Source organism: Anthonomus grandis, chromosome 3 (assembly GCF_022605725.1).
Source record: "Anthonomus grandis grandis chromosome 3, icAntGran1.3, whole genome shotgun sequence".
NCBI lineage: Eukaryota > Metazoa > Arthropoda > Insecta > Coleoptera > Curculionidae > Anthonomus > Anthonomus grandis.
The window spans coordinates 28366898-28390084 of NC_065548.1; the positions used below are offsets into that span (position 1 = coordinate 28366898).

A 23187-nucleotide genomic window follows, 5' to 3' on the forward strand; every position below is an offset into this window, starting at 1 on the left:
ATATTAAGCACATCCCAGACAAACTTGCATAATGCATAGCACAGCCGACTTTATTCAAGCCGCGAAATGATAATATTCGCAACATGCCTTTCAGATCCGTTTTCATTTCAGTTCTCATGAGACTTAGGCCCTTCGCACATTAGGCAACTAAAAAGAAACTAATTGCAAATTTAAATCGTCAATCAGTTGCTTATTAGTTGCGGCCGTGTATTTCTATGAGCACTCGCACACAGCGCAACTAGTTGGTAACCAGTTTGAAACGCGTCGGTGATCTGTCAGCAGCAACCGAACATGCGAGTCGCTCGCGATTAGTTTCTAATGTGTTTTATGAGAAAACATTCAAAATGTCGAAAATGGCAGAACAATCATTGAATATTAGATTAGTTCAAGAAGTGGAAAAATACCCCTATCTATATGACTATACATTAAATGAATATTCGCGCAAAGACATAACCGAAAAGTCTTGGAATGCTATTGGAAAGGAACTAAATTTATCAGGTATGTATTGATTTATACAGATTTATTTAAATTATTACAAAATAAGCTATACAGTGTTTCCATTTGCCATTGCCATGGAAGAGTAGCTGCTGGAGTTATGAAATAGTTAGATAAATAATTTCTTAAGTTGTATGCGGAAAATTGAGCACTTATTTGAAGATTTTGGGGTTCTATATCGGGATTTATGACCGGGCTATTATTTTCTTCAAATTGCTGTGGATTATATGGCATGCCTTCCCGTTTTCGTACATAATTGTGTAGAATACACACAGATTTTATTATTTTAATGATTTTCTCGGGCGAATGACATTTTATTTCAGTATCTAAAACTTTAAATTTCTCGGCCATCATTCCGAATGAACATTCTATGATACGTCTTTCCCGACTTAATCGGTAATTGAAAATCCTTTTTACATTATCCAATGTACGTTGTGGATATGGTCTCATTAAGTAGCGTAGTAAGGGAAATGCTTCGTCGCCAGCAAAGTAGTGAGAGAATTGATTATTGCTCGCGTCACTGGGAAATTTTGAAGATAGTGGAAAATTTAGGACTTCATTTTCAATCCAATGCTTAATAGCTGAAGCACGGAAAATTCCGCCATCGCTATTTCTGCCTGCATAACCCGTTTCAATTAATGTAAATAGACCATCAGCGTCACAGCATGCCATCAGTTCGATAGAATGGTACGATTTATAATTAAAATTAGTGGATCCGGAATTTGGAAGTTTTTCAATACGAATATGTTTTCCGTCAATAGCGCCTAGGCAGTTAGGTAAATTCCAGAATAAACCGAAGCGTTCTGCAATTTTTTTCCATTGTTCCATATCTGGAATGGGCAGATATTCTTCCTTTAATACATCCCATATAATAGACGTGGTTTCGGTCACAATTTGTGAAACGGTATTGTCCCCTCTAGCAAAATATAAAGCCAGACTGACGAATGTTCCTCCAGTCGCTGATGATGATATCTGAAACAAAAATGTATTTAAAATAACACTATACATATTTTGTTCTTATTTTGAATTTTTTTACACACTCTACCCTATACTTTTTTGCGAAAACCTGCCTTGGACTAATAGTTTTCATTTAAATAAAAGATAGGCAAAAAACACAAATCAGAAACATAATTTCTAAATATATTTTTTATTTCAGGGACCGAATGCAAGGAGAAGTGGAAAAACTCGAGAACAGTATTTGTGAGACATATGAAACCAGCTCCAAGTGGCTCTTCAGCTAAATTAAAAAAGGCTTATTATCTAACAGCTACGATGCAGTTTGCTTTACCATATATAAAAGCTTTAAATTCCGCGACTTCAGGGAATTTGCCAAAACAATCGGAAGAAGAAGTTCATGATGATCATGAAGAAGAAGAGTCGGATGATTCCCAGACAACACTTCCACGGACAAATTCTGTGTCCCTGTCAGCACCATCCCCACAATCAAATTCATTGCAATTACCATCTCCTCACTCGTATGCTTTGCCATCTGAGCCTCCACAATCATCAATTCATAAAAAAAAATCATCTTCAAAGCGCAGAGATAATAAACAATCAAAAGATAATGTGGATGAAAGCTTTGATGAATATTTAAAAGCAAAAAAAAAACTTGATGCCAATATGGATCCGCTGCAGGAGGCCAATAAAATGTTTTTACTGAGCCTACTGCCTGATTTGAAGGAGATGTCTTCCCACCAAACAAGAATGTTTAAGCGAAAAGTAATGGATTTAATTGATGATATAGTGCATAGTACGCCAAAGATTTTGAGCCCAAATTCAAATATATCGACAGGGTCTGAAGTCTCGGCAGAGTTGCAACCTACAACCTCAACAATTCAAACAGAACAAGAAAATATCTTGACCCCCCTACATATTGCAACACATAATCCACAGAGAGCCTCGTCTTATTATGAAATTGTGGGAAATATGTTCAATAATAATAATTTTTAATTTAGTAAATAACATTTATTTATAATTCTTTAGTTTTTATATTAAAGAAAATAAATTTGTTTTTCTTACCTGAGGGTTATTAAAATTCTTTCTTCTGCTCCAACACATTCTCGCATTGGAGTATTTTTCTTGTCGATAGCAGGGACAAGCAATTGTACTAAATGTACATATGATTCCTTTGACATTCTATAAAAGGCCAGAAACTTGGCGTCAGTTTCTTGTAGTTCTTTTGCAGCAACAAAAGCTCTGCATTTTATATTTTTCTCAATGTATCAATGGGTCAATCCAATATCTCCTTTTCTTCTGTAGGTTTCTCTTTTTTCTATAATAGTAATAAAGGATAATATCCTCATCACTCGAATCACTAGACATTTTTTTAACGCGCACTGTACTAAAATAATAGTTTAAGCACAAAATTCCCCCGATAATTCAGAAGCGAAGTGATTTTATCAGTTGCATCGTGTGCGATTCTTAGTTGGTAACTAGTTTGTGATTTAAATTTCCAATTAGTTGAGTTTCTTTTTAGTTTCTTAATGTGCGAAGGGCCTTAATGGGAATCGTTTGAATTCCTCTTTTAAATTTGAGTTTTTAAGTGAAATTTCGGAAAGGAAAGTGAATGTAGTTATTACTAAGAACTTACTAAGTCTTAGTAACATCTCCCAGCCGGTGTCGGTGTGTTATATACTATAAAAACAGTGATAAATGGTTATAAAGAGAAACACCTTGTTTGTAAACAGAAACGGTGGAACCGGCAGGCTTCTTAACTGGATCATTGTGCTATTTATAGATTTTCAAGTTTATTTTACATATAACTTTTAAGATTTTTGTATTGTGCTCTTATCTGTGTTATTTGGGATTTTTTGTAAATATCTTGTGTTCCACCAAAACCAGAAACTTATGCCTAAGAGCCTAGGTTTATGCTTTATTCACATCAAAAAATGTAGTAATGGAGGAAATCTGGTAAGGAATACCCATAGTATTAGTAAGTATAGGTAAATCTATTAGCTTTATTTATATAGGAATTTATGCGTATATAGGAATTCCTTAAAGTATTTTTTTGCCTTTCGAAACATGCCAAGTCCCTGCTGTGTTCCCGGATGTAAATCTCATTATAAAAGTAGTTTAAGAGCAGGGGAGGCAAGTAATTCTGTTTTTGGCTTCCCCAAAGATGAACAACTTAAAATTAAAAGGCTAAAAGCCATACCTACAGATAATTGGGCTCCTACTCCATATTATGTGGTTTGTGCCATTTTGACCCGAATGATCCGTGAAGATGATTATCTTTTACCTGATGGCACACTCATTAAGATTGGAGTTAAAGCAAGATTAGTTTGCTCAGCAGTGCCTCAAACTTTTCCAGAATAACCTGCATATTTAACAAAATAGTGCCTCTTCCTAGAGAAAGTTCAGACAAAAGAAATATGAACTTGCCAATAAAGCCTTTGAGCAACTTGATTTCATAACAAATTTTTAAGAAAAAACAAGATTAAATTACTAAGGATATTTCGTTTGGTACACAAAGTGGCCATCGAGGTAATGGAGAACTGATAAACATCGGAAGAAGAATTCCATTCTAATCCTTACACCTTATGAGAATTGTTTAAATCTATGTCAAATGATAAATTTTGATTACATAGATATAAAGTCGGAAAGTGACTTAATAATCTAGGATCATTGGCACTCCATTTACGAATTGCAAAACCCCCTTTTTTAGAATAGATTTATCAGATCTTTTTGCAATGTGAAAGCTTCCTTAATGGTGAAACTCGTTCCATGGATATCGTCAACATATGAATGAGACTTCTGAATCAATTCAGCTGCTTTCGGGTAATTTGACTTTTGATGTTCGGCCAGTGTAAGCAATGTTTTAATAGCTAAATAGAGAGTATAGGGACAAGACCATATATAAGAGTACATAATACCATATCTTCAATAGGACCACCTGATTGAAATCGCCATAAGATTCGCTGATAATCGGTCTCATTAGGATTTACAAGAATCTAGAGAAAAAAATGAAAACTCCAAGTCTCAGTCTCAAAATGTCTTTTTTTTTGACAAAAGAAAAAAAAACAAAATTGAAACGCACGATCTTCTAATTTCCAGAGCAGACAAAGGCTCTTGTTTGGTAGTCATGAATAGACTCGACTATGTGGCTAAAGTGACGAAATTTCTATCGACTGACGACTTCGTGACTATTACTAGGGATCCAACGATTAGTTTTTTCTCAAAACTTAAGAATTCTCTAGATCGATGTCTTATAACTCTAGAATACTTTAACACCACTAAATCTAACCTATACCCTATGAACTCCCGTACTCCTGTGCTCTATGGCTTACCTAAGATTCATAAGGAGGGAAACCCGATAAGACCAGTAGTTTCCTTCGTAAACTCTCCTTGCTATAAATTATCCTCTTGGCTTAACAATACTTTAAGAGAAGTAACTGGTTTTCGGAACGAATTCTCCATTAAAAACTCAATTGAATTTGCTAATTATCTAAAGCAAATAGATGTTCCAAACAATGCCATTTTGCTTTCCTTAGATGTAAAGAACTTGTTCCCCAGCATACCCTCGTCAGATTGTTTAACATTGGTTGAGATCCTGCTAAACAATAATAGTACTTTGCCAAAACTGGTGGTAGATAATCTTATCCACCTTTTATCATTAGTTTTGGAACAAAATTTCTTCAAATTTAATGATCAATTCTTTAGGCAAAAAACTGGTCTCGCCATGGGTTCTTGTCTTTCACCATTTTTGAGCGAGGTCTTCATGAGTCACTTGGAGGAGAAAATCATGAAAAGTCGCTTTGCGGGCTTTTTGAGAGCTTATAAGAGGTACGTGGATGATGTGTGCGTGTTGTGGGTTGGTGACGAGAATGATTTATTAGATTTCTTGTCATTCATTAACTCCCTTCATAATCAAATCTCTTTTACGCTGGAAAGAGAGATAAACAGAAAATTACCCTTTTTAGATCTTCTTTTATACCGAAATAATAACAGTATTTCTTTTGAAGTATATCGCAAACCTTCTGCAACAGATAATATAATCCAATTTAATTCCAATTCCCCTTATCAACACAAATATGCAGCCTTTAATTCAATGTTCTACCGTTTATTTAAATTACCTCTGTCCAAAGACGCTTTTCAAAAAGAACATAATATTATAAAAATAATTGCTGTAAACAATAATTTCTCACTTCACAGCTTGAACAAATTATATTACAAATTTTATAATAAATATAAACTGTCCTATCACATCGTCCACCCACCGAACAACATCACCAACAATAATAATTTTAGATGCCTTAGTTATTTCGGCGGAATTTCTCAACAACTTGCAAAATTTTTTAAGCCTTTCAGCCTTTCCATAGCTTTCAAAACGACTAACTCGCTAAGAAGGAACCTAGTAAAGACGTTGGATAAAAGTGATCCTCTATCTAAATCGGGTGTATATTGTCTTAATTGTAGGGATTGCCCTGCCGTTTATGTAAGACAATCAGGAAGGAGAGTATCCACAAGGGTACAGGAACACCTCAGCCTCGTCAATAAGTTCAGGGACACCAACACCACAGAAACTAAGTCAGCATTTGCTAACCATTTATTATCAACGGGTCATAGTTTTTCCGTCCCTGAAAATGTTTCCATTGTTCACGAGTGCCCTAAGAGTAGAAAGTTGGATCTCTTGGAGAAAATGGAAATCACCAAAGCCAAAAAGAGTCCAAATTTGACATGCGTTAATGATGTTTTCACCTTTGAGCCAGGACTTATCTTTAATAATCTTATCTAACTTCTTGTTTCTGCTCACGATACGCATATATACCTTTGACTCCAATATTCGTAGGCAGGGCTGGCCGATTGGTTAACGGTCTGATGTTTCACTAAGATCGACTTTAGAGCGTGGGTTCAGATCCTACACCTGTCACGTTTTTCCCCTTTTTTATATTTTTTGTTGAATTTTTGTGCCGTGTTATTGTTTTTTATTACAAAATATGTGGGTATTCTCATATTTAAATTATATTTGTCAGTACTTAGCAGGTCACCTAGCTATAAGGTAATTTTATCTAATTTTTAATATTTGATTTTGCTTTAGTGTAAGGTTTTATTGTAGTTACGTGTGTTTTTCTATTTATTATAGGTCTGATGATGCTTCATTAGCGAAACATGTCACCTGAATAGTAAAAAAAAAAAAAAAAAAAAAAAAAAAAGACATTTTGAGACTGAGACTTGGAGTTTTCATTTTTTTCTCTAGTTACGTAAGTCTCTTTGAGATAATGGACGAGTTCTTTCAATTTACAAGAATCTGTCTAAACATCTGACGATTATCAGTAGTAAAAACAAAACGGTCATACCTAAAAAGCAATAGCAATTTAGTAATATCAGCTTGAAGTTTAGGCCCAGAAAGCAAGTGGTCGTTTAGAGATAATTGAGACAGAACTTTAGCAGAGGCATTAAATACTACAAGCAATTTAGTAGTAACATTGGAAGGTTTAATGAGACAATGATAAGGAATGTAATACACATTTTGTGGGATGAAGTTACTAGAAGCAATTTTCATGTGCCCTAATTCCAAATATTTATTCATAACTGCAGAATATTGTTGATAAAGATCTGGATCTTTTTGTAATTTACGCTCTAAAGATAAAAAATGTCTAAGAGCAAGCTCGCGGCTACCTGGAAGGGAAGGCCGGGTTGAACGAAATGGCAATGATACAACAAATTCTTCGTACTTCATTTCGATAAGTTGTTTCCAAATAAATTGTTCCTGCCAATTAGTCATCGGGAGACATTGAAGTGACTTTGGGAACTTCATCAACACTTCAGAATCTTTGACTTAGCAAAAATAGATTGAGAGAAGAGCGTGTTTTTCTCATTAGTAAATATTTAAAAACACTATTCAAAGCTACAGGATCATCTGGACCTCCTATTAATCTGTCATGTCTAAGGATGCGAGCAAATACATCTGCGCCAAGTAAGGCATCGGCAGGACGTGATTTATAGAAAAGTGGATCAGCCAGTTGGCAATTTTTCAAATTCGACCAAGAGGTGGCCGCAATATTCGAGTATGGAAGATCTCTACAAATTTTTGGAATGACAATAGCTTCTATGCTCTGACGAAAACAACCTGAATCTAATGGTTGAATTATCGATGAAACTCCTTGTACGCTATTGAATACGGGAACCTGTCCTATCGCGTGAACGCTATGTGACAATTTGTAAGGAATTAGTCCAAGACGTTTAACGCAACTTAAGTCAGTTAACGCAATTAGTCCAAGACGTCTAACGCCTTAGTAATAAAATTGGCTGTAACCCTGAGTCTACCAAAACTCGGACGGGTTCATAATTACCTCTACTATCAAAAAACGCTACTAAAGCGGCAGCTAAGAGAAGAATTCAAACTGCCTGAAGATTGCAAAAATTGGTTACAGTCTACACTTAGACCAACAATCGTGTTACTAGGGGTGGACAAATGTGACTCAACTTGATCCTGCTGTACATTTGCACCCTGAATATTGCGATTATTGGAAAGTTCATTAGACGAACCAGAAATGTTTATGAAATGAATCAAAGTGTGATTCTTAAGACCGCATTTGTGACAACAAAAGGTAGAAGTATAGTTTTTAACAGATTGAGAATTACTTATTTATGAAAAGATGGTTCACTTTTGCAATAGTGTAACGTTTATTGGGTGATTTTGATAAAAAATCTTGACATTTAAAAATAGAATGACTACCTTTTTGACATATTTTACAACTCAACTTATTGTTCTGTTTACTTTGAAAATGAGTGCTATTAACTGGGTTACCTCTAGTGAAAAATACTTGTGTAGAGGGTCTAGAAAAATTTTATTTATGCTGTGCATTTGAGGTAACAGGCTTTTGGACCATCTTTTTTTCCTTCCCAGTAGTTTTTATATTATATAGGGCAAAACAGTGTTTATCAGTGTTTTTCAATCAGCTGTTGAAAAGAACGAATTTGATTCAATTTGTAACTTGTAACTTAAATTTGTTAACCACAGATATGTCTACCCTTTTAAGCATCATTTGTACTAAAACAAAGACCCAGGAATCAACTGTTTGTCCCAAATTACGCAAAGCTTCTTAACTATCCGAAAAGATATCTAATACGCAACACAAAAGTTGCGTAAGCTATCAGAGGAGAGTTTTGGGGTACTTTCAATAGCAGCCCAATGATTGGCCGGCGATAGTATCTCTTACATAAACTATCATAAGCATTTTATAATTACTTTCAGTAAGGGGTAAATTTTGAGTTAAAGTTAAGGGTTGTCCCTAATAGATATTTAAATTTTTCAACATCTGATGTTGAATTATTATTATGCACTATTGTTTCAAATAAATCTTTATAAGTGGGAAATTGAGATATTTCTCCATTAAAGGTTGGGACTGACAAGGGTGAGAAAGATACAGATTAACAAAAAAAACCACTGGTATGAGATGAATTACCATTATTTAAATGAGTGTCATTATTAGAATTATTACATTTGAAATATGTTTCCTTAACGAACCAATAATGAGATTCGAAATCAGCCCTTATCTTATCTTGCTTCAAAAATAAGGCATAATCGTCATGCGATAAAGCATCATTAATAAGTTTAATCTGCTGATAACGAACTTGCAAAGCAGACTGTATCTATCATTTCTTGAAGATTTTGCTACTTCATAAAGTTCACCAATTCGGCTTATTTGAGTAAGTCGTAAATGTTTAAATTTTTTTCAATTTATCCGACATATTGGCCAATAACGATTTATAAACTAAATAGATCAATTAAGTAAATCTATTAGAAAAAAAATATTGATTTTGAATTATCCGATAAATTCAGAAAACTTCTATTTTATTTTTATTAAGGTGTAAAAAAACTATCTTTTTTAGTATTAATTGACAATAATTGTTTTTTAATAAATCAACAAATTCTTACGAAAATTCGTTATTAAAAATAAATTTATAAAAATTGTCCAAAGGTAAGACTACTATGAAAAAAATTAATTACTATATGTAATTGTAATTGTATTGAACTTTGATCATTCATGTACGACGTCGAATTGACAAACTAAATAATAATATTTTAACCCAAGCAACAGAAATATTTTCACTGAACGCGAAAATAGATAACAAACTAACAAAAAACACATCCAAAATGTGTGACGATCTAAATACCTACGAAGATATGGAGATACAGAACATCCTCCTTACTAACTCCAATTCATAAGGCCGAAAGTTATTTATCCTCATGAAAGCAATACACTAAAGTAAATAACCATTTAAGTTCCCCAGAAGTAATTAAAATCGGCGTTAGGTAGGACCGAAAGAGGTCTAGGAATGACTATAAATCCTCATTCAAAATACAAGGTACCTCATTGGAAAGGTAATTAAAAGGGCTATTCAAAACTGTAAATGGTCAATATAGGGTCGACAAGGAAAAACAAAGTTGATGATGGCTCTCTAAAGATAGAACGTCGTATTTTAAATTTAAAAGTGTCATCATATGGGCGAGACAAGGTGGAAAAATAATTTTGCTATACATTTTCAAATAACGCCAGAAAAAATGTAAAACGATTTTGCGAAATTTCAGCTTTTTCCAAAATCTAGGAAGTATTTGGAATTTATAATATTTTATTATAAAAATAAATTATATTGCGCAACTTTCCTCTAATTATACCACCTCCTATCTTCTACCATTTCCGAGATCCATACTGCTTATTCTTATTTTGGACGTTCTGTATAACCATAATGCGGGGTATTTAAACCAAATTACTAACTTTGTATAGTTTTAAGTGTAGTTGTAACAACTGGTAATAAGGGGTTTGCCTGTAACGCTTTAAATGTGGTCTATTTTCCATATTTTATCAAGTGCTATTAACATTCTTACTCAAAATCCCTTTAACTTTTTTGTTTTAGTTAAAGGTATTTATTTTTCAATATTTTTCATCCAAAAAAGGTGTACTTTACAGATCTTACAACGCTGCACAGTTCTGCAGATATTAAATCTTATGACAAAATGGGTTATTACTTTTTACAAAAAATTAATGACTAAGATGTTATATTACCACAAATATTGGAGCTGATAAATTATTTCAATTGTTAATTATATTTAGGTGAAACAAACTTATATCTTAAAATTTGTCCCACATATTTTTTGTGTATTGGTTTTTAGTAAATTAAGTGCAACAGGCTTTTTATTTAAAAACTTGACCCTCTTGAACACAAAATGGAGAAAATATCATGTTTGTTGTTGGAATTATAACTTGTATTATAAATTATTATTATTATTTGTATTATTATTATAAACTTTCTTGATAATTTTGTAGATTAATAACAGCTTTTTATATATTTATTTAATTAATTTTTATCTCAAAAATATATTTTGGTAAGTAATTAATTATATGTTTATAAAATTTAACTTGTAAGACATTTTAGCATGCCTCCACCCTTAAGTACATCACTCATCACTTGACCACCTAAATGACATAACTGTGTTTGTTGAATGTTAAAAAAAAACTTAGTTAACAGCATCATCCATGTTTTAAAGAAATAACCAACACTGCCGCGTAGCCAGAGGTTCCAGCGTCGTTGAAAACCTCAGTCATAGAAGCCAAGTCCAGGAAGCCTAAATGAATCGTTCCTAGATTTCCAGCCCACGCTGTCAACAAGACTAAACGGCAGTTGATAGTCGACCAGGTACGTTTTAAAACACAGGATTGCGTATCTTCCCAAAAATTCAATCAACCGTATTACCCTAATCATACTACAGTATAAGAACTTGAAGTAGCCGTTTGACAAGCAATTCAAAAAATACCACGATAAATTATCAAAAATGCTTGTTTGGCAATGATTGAGAGGTGTACGTACATTGTGTATTAATAAAAACGGAGGTTTTTTGAACACTTTATTAGGTAATTTTATTTTGGTTAATTGTTGACTGTTATTTGTTTAATTTCATTTCTCGTTGTAAGTTAGATATAATTGTTTTTCATATTAATGAAATGACTTTCTTGTTTGAGTAAAAAAAACAAAATAATTGATTAGCAGCATTTATTTTTACAGCCAACTAAGTGAAAAAATGTTTTAAATGTTGAATAAATGTATGTTTTCCACCATATAAGATAAAACTGTTATATATGTTTAAAAAGGCCTTTTTACGTGTAATTTAATGACGTATAAATTAAATATAGCATCCATAAGAAATAACAAAGTTGACTATAGTTGCAAAAAATCTCAAATGCCTAGAAAAATATCGTTAACGTCAATCGATTTGCCATAGTAGATAACCCAAAACTACCAAATTTTCTTAAAATCAAGATGGTGATGTAATTGCAGGTTGTCTAATAACCTAATTTTTAGATTCGATATTTTGAAAACCCCAGTAAATATCGTGGATCTTAATATCCTTAGAACATTGAAAGGCCTTTCAATGTTTTAAGTTAATATCGCATCCGATTAAAATTGGCTTGAAACAGCACAACTTCGAAACTATTTCGAAAATTACAAAAGGTATTTAATTATAATAGTAGTTGATCCTGATGGAATACTTATCAGACTATGAAATATTACTTATCAGACACGAAACCAACTTTAAGAAGAATGGCATGTCATTCAATGAACCAGGAAATATTAAATCATCATTGTAAGTTGTTTTTGTACTAATATACATATAGAATACAGTAATTCTTTGAGAACAATTTTGTTTTTTTTTTGAATATTGGTAAATAATCAATTTTATGGTAATATTTTTTAAGCATATGTTAAATTATTTCCACCTTGGCTGCAATTAATAACTATTTTTTTTCTTATGAAACTTTTTTACAAAACCGTACACAATTATTGTTAATATTGTCATGAAATTCAGAAACACACTTTTATTGGCAACGTCGAAAACTCTTAACCTAACTCGCGTTGAGGAAGTCTCTCAACTCAAACTCAAACTCAAAAATGCTTTATTGTCAATATAAACATAGCGGTTGTAGACAAAGCCAATAGACTGTACAATAAATGAATAAAAACGAGAAACTAATTTGAAATAAAATAAAATTATATAAAACTTTAAAAAATATTTAAATGGTAATCATTAAAAAATTCACTTAAACTATAGTACGCTTTACTAGCAAGAAATATTTTCGTCCTTGTACGTAGGCTTTTTTCAGTCTTAAGTTGTCTTATTTCTAGTGGAAGTTTATTAAACAGCTTTCTACCTCCATATATGATAGAGCTACGGACAAGTTCAAAATGAGGAATGGGTAGCCTCAACAAATAATTTTCTCGCGTATTATAGTGGCTTCCTAAGTGGAGTTCCTGTTTATATTTTCTAAAAACGAAGCAAACTGTTTCCAAAATAAAGATACAACACAGGGTTAAAATATTATGACTTACAAAAAGCGGGCGACATGAGTCACGAGGCTTGGCCCCACATAGATATCTAATGGCCCTTTTCTGGAGTACAAACACTGAACTAAAAAGTGAATTTGAACATGAACCCCAAAAGCAAATTCCATATCGAAGGTGCGACTCGATAATCGCGAAGTATGCAGATCTGGCGATGGAGAAATTAAGACTGGTGGCAATAACCCTTAGGGCGTAGCAGCCTGATGAGACTTTTCTACATACATTCACAATATGGTCTTCAAATTTAAGGAACTTGTCTATGGAAAGACCCAAAAGCTTACTGAACGGTGGCATGGTGATGGCTTCATTATTCAAACATATATCATTTGTATTACATTTAAAATTAAAGATATTTGTTTTGGAAATATTAAATGTCAAAAAATTTGCATCACACCAGTCTTTTATTTTTAACAAATAAAATCGTGTCAGAGGATGGTGGTATCATCGGCAAACAATGTAAATTTTGCCAGTTACCTGCAGTTGTGGCAGATCGTTTACATAAATGAGAAAAAGTAAACGACCAAGTACTGATCCTTGCGGAACACCCACATTTATATTAAGTTCCTTAGAGATACCACCATTAAATTTGACAGCCTGGACACGATTTGATAAGTAGGAACGAAACTACTCAAGGGCAGTTCCTCTGAAACCATAGAGCTCATCAGCAGCACTCTGTGACTCACGCAGTCAAATGCCTTGGACAAGTCACAGAATACCGCTGCTGCAACTTCACCAACATTCAGTCGGTTGTACAGGTGCTCTAGAAAGCTAAAGATAGCATCATTTGTGCTCACAGATTCACGAAAGCCAAACTGCTGAAAACTCAATAGGCCAAACCTATTTAAAAATGAAACCATCTTCACCTTAACGAGCCGTTCCACTATCTTGGCTAAAGTAGGGAATAATGCTATAGGTCTAAAGTTAGAAGGACAGTCGCGATCGCCACCCTTGTAAAGAGGAACAATCATTGCTCTTTTTAAGCAATCTGGGAAAACTCCAGACATAAATGAAAAGTTAATTGACTCGGCCAAGACTTGCAAAGCAGCAAGAGGTAAAGCAGAAAATATTTTAAGAGAAAGCCCATCCCAACCTGATGAACTCTTATTCTTAAGATTAACCATTAACTGTTTAAGCTCTTCTACACTTGTGGGGGCAAAAAAGAAAGATTCGGCTACTACCACATTGCTGAGATAGCTCCTGGGATCTATTTTTTGTGAGAGATTGGCTGCAAGGTTACTAGCAATATCACAGTAGAAGGAATTGAGGACATTGGAATCTAAAGTACTTGGAATAACCAAGACATTACTTTTGCCCCTTAGATCATTTAAAATCTTCCAAGACTCTTTTGCTCTGTTGGAGGAATTATTTATCCTCCTTTGAAAGTAGGTCCACTTAGCCATTTTGATTGAGTTTCTGTAAATCTTGCGGTATCTGTTATAATAATTTAAAAATGTTGCATTGTTCATAACGTATTTCCTAATGAAAAAAAGAGAGCGCATATTTTTCCCAGATACTCGTAAACCCTTAGTATACCAAGATTTTCTATTTCGTTTCTTAATATTGACAACAGGAAAAGCAGTGTTAAAATTGTTTAATACTATTTGATAAAAGCTATGCAGTGGGTTAACAGTAGTCAATACATTATTCCAACTTGACATATTGCAAAGCAAAGAGAATTTGCGGAAATTAGCTCTAGTATAAAGTCTATCGCGTGCAAAAGTTATTCTCATTAGCTGCACTATTAAGCTTTACTAATCCCACTATTGCCTCATGGTCAGACAAACCGGCATTGATTGTTGTACACTGATTTTCGTGTTGGTTAAAATTCGTACAGAAGTAATCTATCAGTGAGGAAGAAAATGCTGAAATCCGGGTTGGCTGATCCACGTGCATCTTAAAATTAAATGAGTTTAACAGATTAAAAAGCATTCGATTTGATCCATTAGATTTGTCTAAAAAATTTACATTAAGATCGCCAGTCAGAATCAACATCGCATTAACCGAAATTTCACTTAAGAGGATCTCCAACTTTTCTAAAAACAAATCTAAATTACCAGATGGAGATCGATACAATCCTAAAATATACAAATTTAACTTACTGCTAAATACAATAGAAAACTCGCACACCTTTTCAATTAATAGATGATTAAATCTGTCAATAGTAATAAACACAAATTTAGTTAAAAAAGATTTCTCTAACATAATAAGAGTACCACCATGTGTATATTGCTTGCGTGAAAATTTGGAAATTAGTACATAACCAGGGATATCAATAGGCTCGTCAGACCTCAACCAGTGTTCAACAAGAATTAACACAATAGGAAAGTTAATCGATTCTAAAAATAGTTCCAATTCGCTAACTTTTGAACGCACAGATTGAACATTAAGAAATGCTAGAGAAACTTGATTATAGTGGGAGTTTCTATTAAAAAAGAAGATCCAATAGCAAGGGTGTCTATAGATTGGTCTAGTTGAGGCGTAACCGAAGACCTACCCTCGATCAAGGGTGTATCGCTGATTATCCCACTATCGCTAATACCTAAAGATGCTAATACTAATTTGGATGACAGAAAACTATTTTTAACATATAAAGATAAGTTTGCACATAGATTTGGCAGAGTGACGGTCCTAAAATTTTGTCTGACATTAGTAATTATTCTCACAGAAAAGTTACGGTTACAGATGAAAGAATTCATAAAATGAATTGTATTGTAATATCTGCTTCTTGAGCACTTATTAAAATCGCATTTAATACAAATAATTACATTAGTTATCCTGCCCATTGATAGCAAGGATTTTATTTGGGAAAAAGATAGCAATGTACAAGAAAAATCAAGACAAACAACAACATCATTCTTCGTATAGTTAACAATTAGCGGAAATGCATAATTACATAAGGTCTGGGCTGTAACATTACTAAACACATAACCACAGGTGTTGTATGACGAGCTCAGAATACCTGAGAGAAGAGAAGAGAAACCTCTAGCACTAGAATCACCATAAATTAGTACATTTGATTTTGCTCGTGAATTGAAATACGCTTTTGCTAAGCAGTTTGTAGATTTTGATCGAAGATTTGTAGTCGTCAAATCTTTTAAGTTACTGCTAGCATTTCTATTGAGAGACAGGATATCCTTCTCCGCTTCAATAGTTTTAATTGATGTTAACATGTGCGTATTAATACAATTTAAGCTTTCAATCTCTGTCTGCATACTCTTAATCTTGTTTTTGTGATATTCAGTTTCCTTTTCAAGCATTGTAATGGTATTAATCAAATTTTGACAAGATCACTTAGCTCTTTTATCTTCTCTGAAAGTTCCTCATTTACCCTAGTATATGAATCCACTTGTAGCTGTACTTTTTTCTCTTTAGTTTTTGGATTCTGAATTTCATTCTTTAACCCATTATATTGTTCATTTAAAGTTGCAATATGCAAAGAAAAATTAGCTTCTGCCTGTGAAACCTCGTCCTCAAATACTTGACTATTTCTACGCAGTCTCTCTAAATACCTGTCCTTTCCTTCCAGCTCCTTTAGCAAATGTTTAATTTTTTCGTCATATATCCTATTTTCACTCCCTCTTTCATTGTGACTATTTTGACATTGCTCTGAACATAAAATTTTGTAAACTCCTATTTTCACCACTTCTGTCATTCTTTCCAAACAACTTGGATGAATGAACTTGAACTTGAACAAAACAGAGTTGCGGACTATACAAATATAATTTAAAAAGAGCTTATTTTTACAACACTTAAAACTGCGAGACATCCTGTACTATTAAAATATTAAATTGATTTAAAACTTAATACATACATTTACATAAAATTATTGATCTACCTACTCAATTCAGCAGATAATAATAAATGTAATTTAAAACGCCAAATAAATTCCCAGCAGCCTGGCCCAGTGGAACCACCTACTTAGTTCAGTGGCAAAACAAAGGTCAACTTTCAGGGAAGTCAGGTCAGTCCAGCAATACAGGAAAAACCAACGCACTTCGAAAAAACAAACACACGAGTGCGATGAACCCAGAAATACCAAACAGACCAAACTAAAACTATTTAAATGCCAAACAAATTCCCAGCAACTTTGCCCAGTGCAACCACCTACTCAGTTCAGTGGCAGGACAAGGCCAAGTTCCAGGGATGGCAGGTCAGTTTTGAAATACACGAGACAAACGCACGTCAAAAAAACAAACACACGAGTGCGGTGAACCGCGGAAAACCAAACAGACCGAACAAAACAAAACAAATCAAAAACAATTGAGCAATTACCGGCAAGCGCGTAGAACGAAAACACAACCGTTCAGCACGACTACTACGATACTACTCGAACCCTAAATAAACCCTACAAATCCACTTTAACTACAAAATACGAATAAAATAGTACAAAAACTAAAAGTTACATAATTGCCATATTTACATTTTTATAATGATATAATAAACAAAACAATTAATATTACGGTTTCGAAAACAATAACTTCGAAAAGTATGTCCTACTAATCAGAGTGAGGTACTCTTCTGACCAACAGCGCCGATGTGGCAACTTTCTGAAACTAGTTTTCGTTCATTTTTGGTTACACACGTTTAGTATACAGATCAGTGTCCTTACCTTTAGTTACCTTGACTGTGCTTTTAGTTTAGTGTCATCCGCCTTTGTATATTTTTTTTAGAAATGTATCTAATAACTTTAATTTTTGTATAAATTTACAAAACCAAAAATCCTTAAAACGGTGCAAACACACCAAGGATATATAACACAGCCCGTATTTGCCAAACCTTAATAAACATGAAGTTCGCCACGTGCTGCCAATGCGCGTAAAAATATACGCTTGTAAGGACAGACCTTAACGCAGAACTATACGTCATCGATCGGCTTACTTCTAATTGGCCAAAGCGCCGAAATGCTGAACATGGCGCTATCTATAGTTAACTAATGTAATTAACCAACTTTCCGTTCTGTCGGTGTGATCTGATGTCACAAACAAGGAACAGTCACTACAACAGTTCCTCATAAATCAAAAATTCAGAAAGAAATATGTCGGCGTGCTAGAGGAACTAAAATAATTATTTGTACTGGAAATCGGGTTTCTTAGTGTTTTAAATTCACAAACCATTTACGCAAAATAGACTATTTCAGTTTTATATAATGGCTACACATATATTCGGAAAACCGGAGTACATAGTGGGTGGCAAATATCGTTTAGTTCGCAAAATCGGTAGTGGCTCATTTGGTGATATTTATTTGGGAATTAATATTACAAATGGAGAGGTAAGAGTCTTATTTTATAGTTTGCACTTTGTAACTTTGTGCGAAAATAATTTTGCAGCAGGTTTTCTTTGTGTAGTGTTGTCCATTGACAAACAGAAATGGCAGCCATATCAAAATTCCCCATCTGATTAAGTTGTACAAATAAACAATGGACTGCTGCCTCCATTTCTTTTAAACAGAAGGCAAAAATTCATATGTACACCTAAATAACAATCCTAACTTTATGTTTTTTTTACTACCTTTTTTGAGATGAAAAAGTAGGTTGATGGCAGTTGGCATGGTGGAATGCATATTAATAAAAATATACATAGTCTCAACTACCCAAAAATTCCTAAAAATTCCATGAAACCCCTATTGTTAGTTTAACAATTAAACTAACACAAATATTTATATCTAGCTCTATTTTTAGATAAAGCTAATTTGCTTGCAGGTACTAATAAAAATGTAGAAATTTCATTTATAATCCCTACAACTGACAAAGTTTAAGCTCATGACTATTTCAAAAACATAATAACTCTAAGTTTAAGTTATTTACAGTTAAGCAATACCACTAAGACATTGTTAAATATAGCTACATTGCTTTTATATATATTTTTAGTTTTTATAAATGACTTACAAATTTCAAATCTTGTGAAGGATCTGCTATGCTGCTGACCTTAACTTTTTATTAGCAGAAAAGTATATAAATTCCCTTCAGGAAACTTCTTATATGAACCTGAGTTAATTCTGTGTTATATTTTAAGAACAAACTATATGTATAGTTTGATATACATATAGTTTGTTGTTTTTTTTCAATTTCAGTTATTTGTTCTAACCATACATCTGACCAATATGTTTATAGCTTGTGAGTATCATAAACAAACTACTAAATCCTTCCTTTAATTTTTTTCAATTTTTTCAACTGTTTACAATAATTGTGAACATCGTTAAATAAAGTTAGATAATACAGAACCTGTGAAACATTGTTAAATAGAACTAGATAGAAATTTCAAATACTGTGAATGTGTGTTATGCTGCTGGGTAATCTGATATGCTACTCAGGAAAAACTTATTAAAATCAACTTAGTCAGGTTTGTGCTATTTGAAAACATGCTATAAACGCAGAAGACAACTAACTTTATTTTCTCCAACTGTATGATCATCCTTTTTCAGCATACATAATACAGCTTAAATATTTATAATAATAATTAAAATAAAACACTAAATGTTTATACATATACCTATGAATCAGTATTATTTATACAGTCAATTTTCTTTTTATGTTACTTTTTATGAATTGCATGTTTTTACCAACTATTACTAATTCAGTATATATTATGGTAATTAACCAATTTACAAAATAAATATAGTATATAAAATATTCAACAAAATAAGATTTTATATCGCAATAAAGCACTTGAAGTATTAGTACTATCATTAAATAGCTAGCATCTAGCATAAATAACAGATAACATCAATAGAATTAAATAAAATGTAATGACAACAATGGTTTAAAACAGAGTAACTGCAATAGAAAAGAAGATATCCTTTAAGCAAAGTCAAGATATAAAATTATATTGCACTTAAGCAGATTTAAAAACTCGTTGAAGTGTCTGTGAATATCTAGTCTGTCTGAGCACTGTAGTAGGAGGAACATTTAAATTAAGCAAACACAACAACTCAGGAGACTGTATTACATTGTTAAGAATCTTGTATGTTGTAACAATATCGTAGTTTTTACATCGAGTCTCCAGCTTTTCAATGTTCAGCAATCTATACATTTCACTGTAATTAATATCAATACAAGGAATATTAAGCTTGTAAGCAATGTATCTTATGAATTTACGTTGAACTTTTTCTAGACACATTATATATTTAATTAGAAACATATCATCCATTTTTTCTCTAAGAGACCAAAAGAAAACAAAACAAAGGTAAAAACACAAAGTCACGGTCTCATCAAATCCATATAATTAAAAAAATATATAAAAAATAATTATATGGATTTGATGAGACATTATATATTTAGCATTATAAGGTGACTATATACCTGAATTCTGAAAAATACAGAAGTTTGATGGAATCAATACTGCTGAAATCATGAGTATGCCTCTTAATAAAACCCAACATTTTGTAAGCCTTATTAGAGAGGGTTTTCAATATTTTTTGAAAAAGTTAGTCTGCAATCAAAAAGCACCCCAAGATCATGTATCTCTGATACCTTCTCAATAGGTGAACTCATTAGATGGTACTGATGAAATGGTGGACTAAAACTCCTGGTAAATTGAATATATTTGCATTTTTTAGCATTTAGGACCATTCTATTGTTCGTGCACCATAATTCAAATTTGTGAAGATCAGAACAAAGTTCATGATGTGCCAAGTTACTGTCTATAATTCTAAAAATCTTAACATCATCAACAAAAAGCAACACATTACAATAATCAAAACAATGAACAACATCATTAATAAAAAGATTAAATAAAATAAAAGGAACTTAAACCTCCTCCAATTAGTAAAGTTCACTAATAATGAAAAAGAGTTTATATTTAATATAACAATTATTAAATTAAATGAACCGGTGTAAGCAGAAAGGGTACAAGTCAATATTATGCATAAAAGGCACACATCAGTGACATGTGCCGTTTATGCGAAATGTTAGTGTTTCAAATGGTGGGGTCAACATGTGTTTGTCATGCGTTTTACGTCATCACCTAAAATTCGACTTCAGTTAATCTGTTGGTTGCTTCGGGGACAGTTGCACGTGATTTTAGTTTCATTTGACATGGATGACAATTCTGAATAAACACCTAATAAAAGACGAAAGAAAAGCAGAGCCTTCTAAGTATGCTCGCAACATACAGAAAAAGGCAAGATTGGAAGGAAAGTCTTATAAAAACAGTAAAGGAAGACAGGCATTTGTGAGAAAAAAATTAATAATGAAGTCCTTTGCAGGTAGGTTCTTTCATAGTATTTTGGCACATCGGTTAATTTCATTATTTAGTTGTAGAATGAAATGGTCTGAAAAGTTCTCTGATGCAGATAGATTGGCAATTTTTCAACAAAACGAACAAGACATTTTTCTACAAGGTCTTGTGGATATGATGGAAGTAAAGCAGCGGTGACAAGGTGACAAAAATAAACCCAAATCAACAAGTTTCAAGTACTACTTATTTAAAGAAAGTTCCAAAGTAGAGATTTGTGTTAAAGCATTTTTGAATTTATATGCTATCATGTACAAATGCATCAGGAGAATTAACACCTTATCCTCACAAGGCAAGTCATAGAATGACTTATGCGGAAAAATGACAAGTGCTAATACTTTCTCAGAAGAAATTCGGAATTGTGTAAAGGAACACATACAATCATTTCCTACAAAAATCAGCCACTATTCAGGACGTGAAAAACATTATTTGAATAGCCAGCTAAATTTGACAAAAATGCATCAGCTTTACCTAGAGAAGTATCCAAACCAAAAGGTAAGCTTTTTATTTTATAGATGCTTTTTCGTGAAAATTTTAATCTCTCTTTCGGAAGACCACAAGTTGATGTTTATTTGACTTGTCAATTACTAAATAACAAAATAAAAGACCAAAATTTGAATGATATGGCCAAGTGTACTGCCGTCGCAGAATTGATAGTTCAGAAACAAAGGGCTAAAAAATTTTATTAAAAAATAACCAAAGATATTGAAGAAAAGGAAAATAAAGACCAAAAATGCAAAATGTCCAGTTACCCACAATGCCTGTGGGTGAGGTAATTTACTACCAGCAGCTTACTGTGTCCGTATTTTGTATTCACAATCTTAAGACAAAAATCCAGGATGTACGTTTACCACGAGGGACGGGCAAAGAAAACAGCTGACGAAATTTGTATGTTTGTTCTTGAATATCTTAATGAATTCAAGGAAAATCAATTGGAGCTTCATCTTTACAGTGATAACTGCTGGGGCCAAAACAAGAATCATACTATGGTCAGGATGCTTTTGGCTCTCACAGATTTTGGTAAATTTAGCATGATTTGGCACTTTTTCCTAGTTAGGGGGCATTCATTTCTCCCATGTTACAGGGACTTCGCGTTTGTGAAAAAAATTTATGGAAACATGATAGAATATGCACCATTCATGAGATCTCCACGATTATTATTACCAGTACAAAAAATTATACAAAATTTTCAGTCAAAGAGGTCGCAACAAGTGACATATTAGATTTTAAAAACTGGTGGCGAAAATTTTATAAAAAAACCTGTGTCTCTGAATAAACAAAACATTTTCCTCGTAACGAAAAGGTAATCTTTCAAATAAGCACCTTTTCATGTTTTAAATACACAACCCAACAAAAAGGCACTGTTCAAGCCTATCCTTTTACTGACGGTTTGGTGTCACATACATTTAATTTATCACAACCTGGAATGGCCGGCCCAACTTTGCCAATGAGCCTTGCACATCCCTTAGGAAAAGTTCCTATTAAGGCCAACAAAATGGAGCATATAAGGAAATGCACTGCTTTTGTTGCAGAAGAACACAAACCATATTTTGATGCTATTCTTCAGTGGCCTACAATCAACAATCAATGAGTGATCCAAAGATTAGTTTTTCCAAAACATTGTACTCTTCTATTAAAATTAGCTGTTTATTTTTGACTTGTACTTTACATAACTAAAGCTGTATTAAAAAAAAAATATATTTTTTAAATTTACTAAATAGCATTATTTGCAAAAAGGGCACATGTCAATTCTTTCAAAGTCTTCTGGGGGAGTTAAAATCAATTTTTAAATTTAAAATATAAGGAGACAAATCGTGCTATGAATGAATAAAATATGAATAATTTTACTTAATTTGATGAAAAAACAGTTTTTATTGATTTCCCAAAAATGTGTTTTTTTGACATGTGCCCTTTCTGCCTACATTGATTCAAATACTTTATGTTACCTAGACTTTTTTATTTGATTTGATGTAGGCCTATGTATGTGTAGAGGTTTCTCCTGAAGACTTTTATCTTTTGACTAGTAGAAGTAAGAGTAATGGTGGGAAGACAGTGTCCAGTGGGTAGGCCTAAAAATCCCTTTCTGCCTATATTCTTTTTATGCATCATGCATCTGAT

At 32.9% G+C, this 23187-nt stretch overlaps 2 protein-coding genes across 4 annotated transcripts in view; both read left to right on the forward strand.

Moving 5' to 3' along the window:
- The first annotated feature begins 260 nt into the window (after positions 1-260).
- Positions 261-2513, forward strand: LOC126734298 (uncharacterized). The gene is made up of 2 exons (XM_050437859.1): positions 261-498; positions 1652-2513. Exons 1-2 carry the CDS (start codon positions 345-347, stop codon positions 2443-2445), a joined length of 948 nt encoding a protein of 315 aa, XP_050293816.1. The 5' UTR covers positions 261-344; the 3' UTR covers positions 2446-2513.
- A 15283-nt stretch (positions 2514-17796) lies between these two features.
- The window catches only part of LOC126733730 (casein kinase I), a 70255-nt gene continuing 64864 nt past the window's right edge, over positions 17797-23187 (forward strand). For 2 of the 3 annotated variants that reach the window (XM_050437112.1, XM_050437113.1), the window contains exon 1: positions 17797-18106. In XM_050437112.1, the coding sequence (XP_050293069.1) occupies positions 17984-18106 (123 nt within the window). In that variant the 5' untranslated portion in view covers positions 17797-17983. The remainder of the gene's footprint in view (positions 18107-23187) is intronic. The other variant, XM_050437115.1, reaches the window with a different exon arrangement.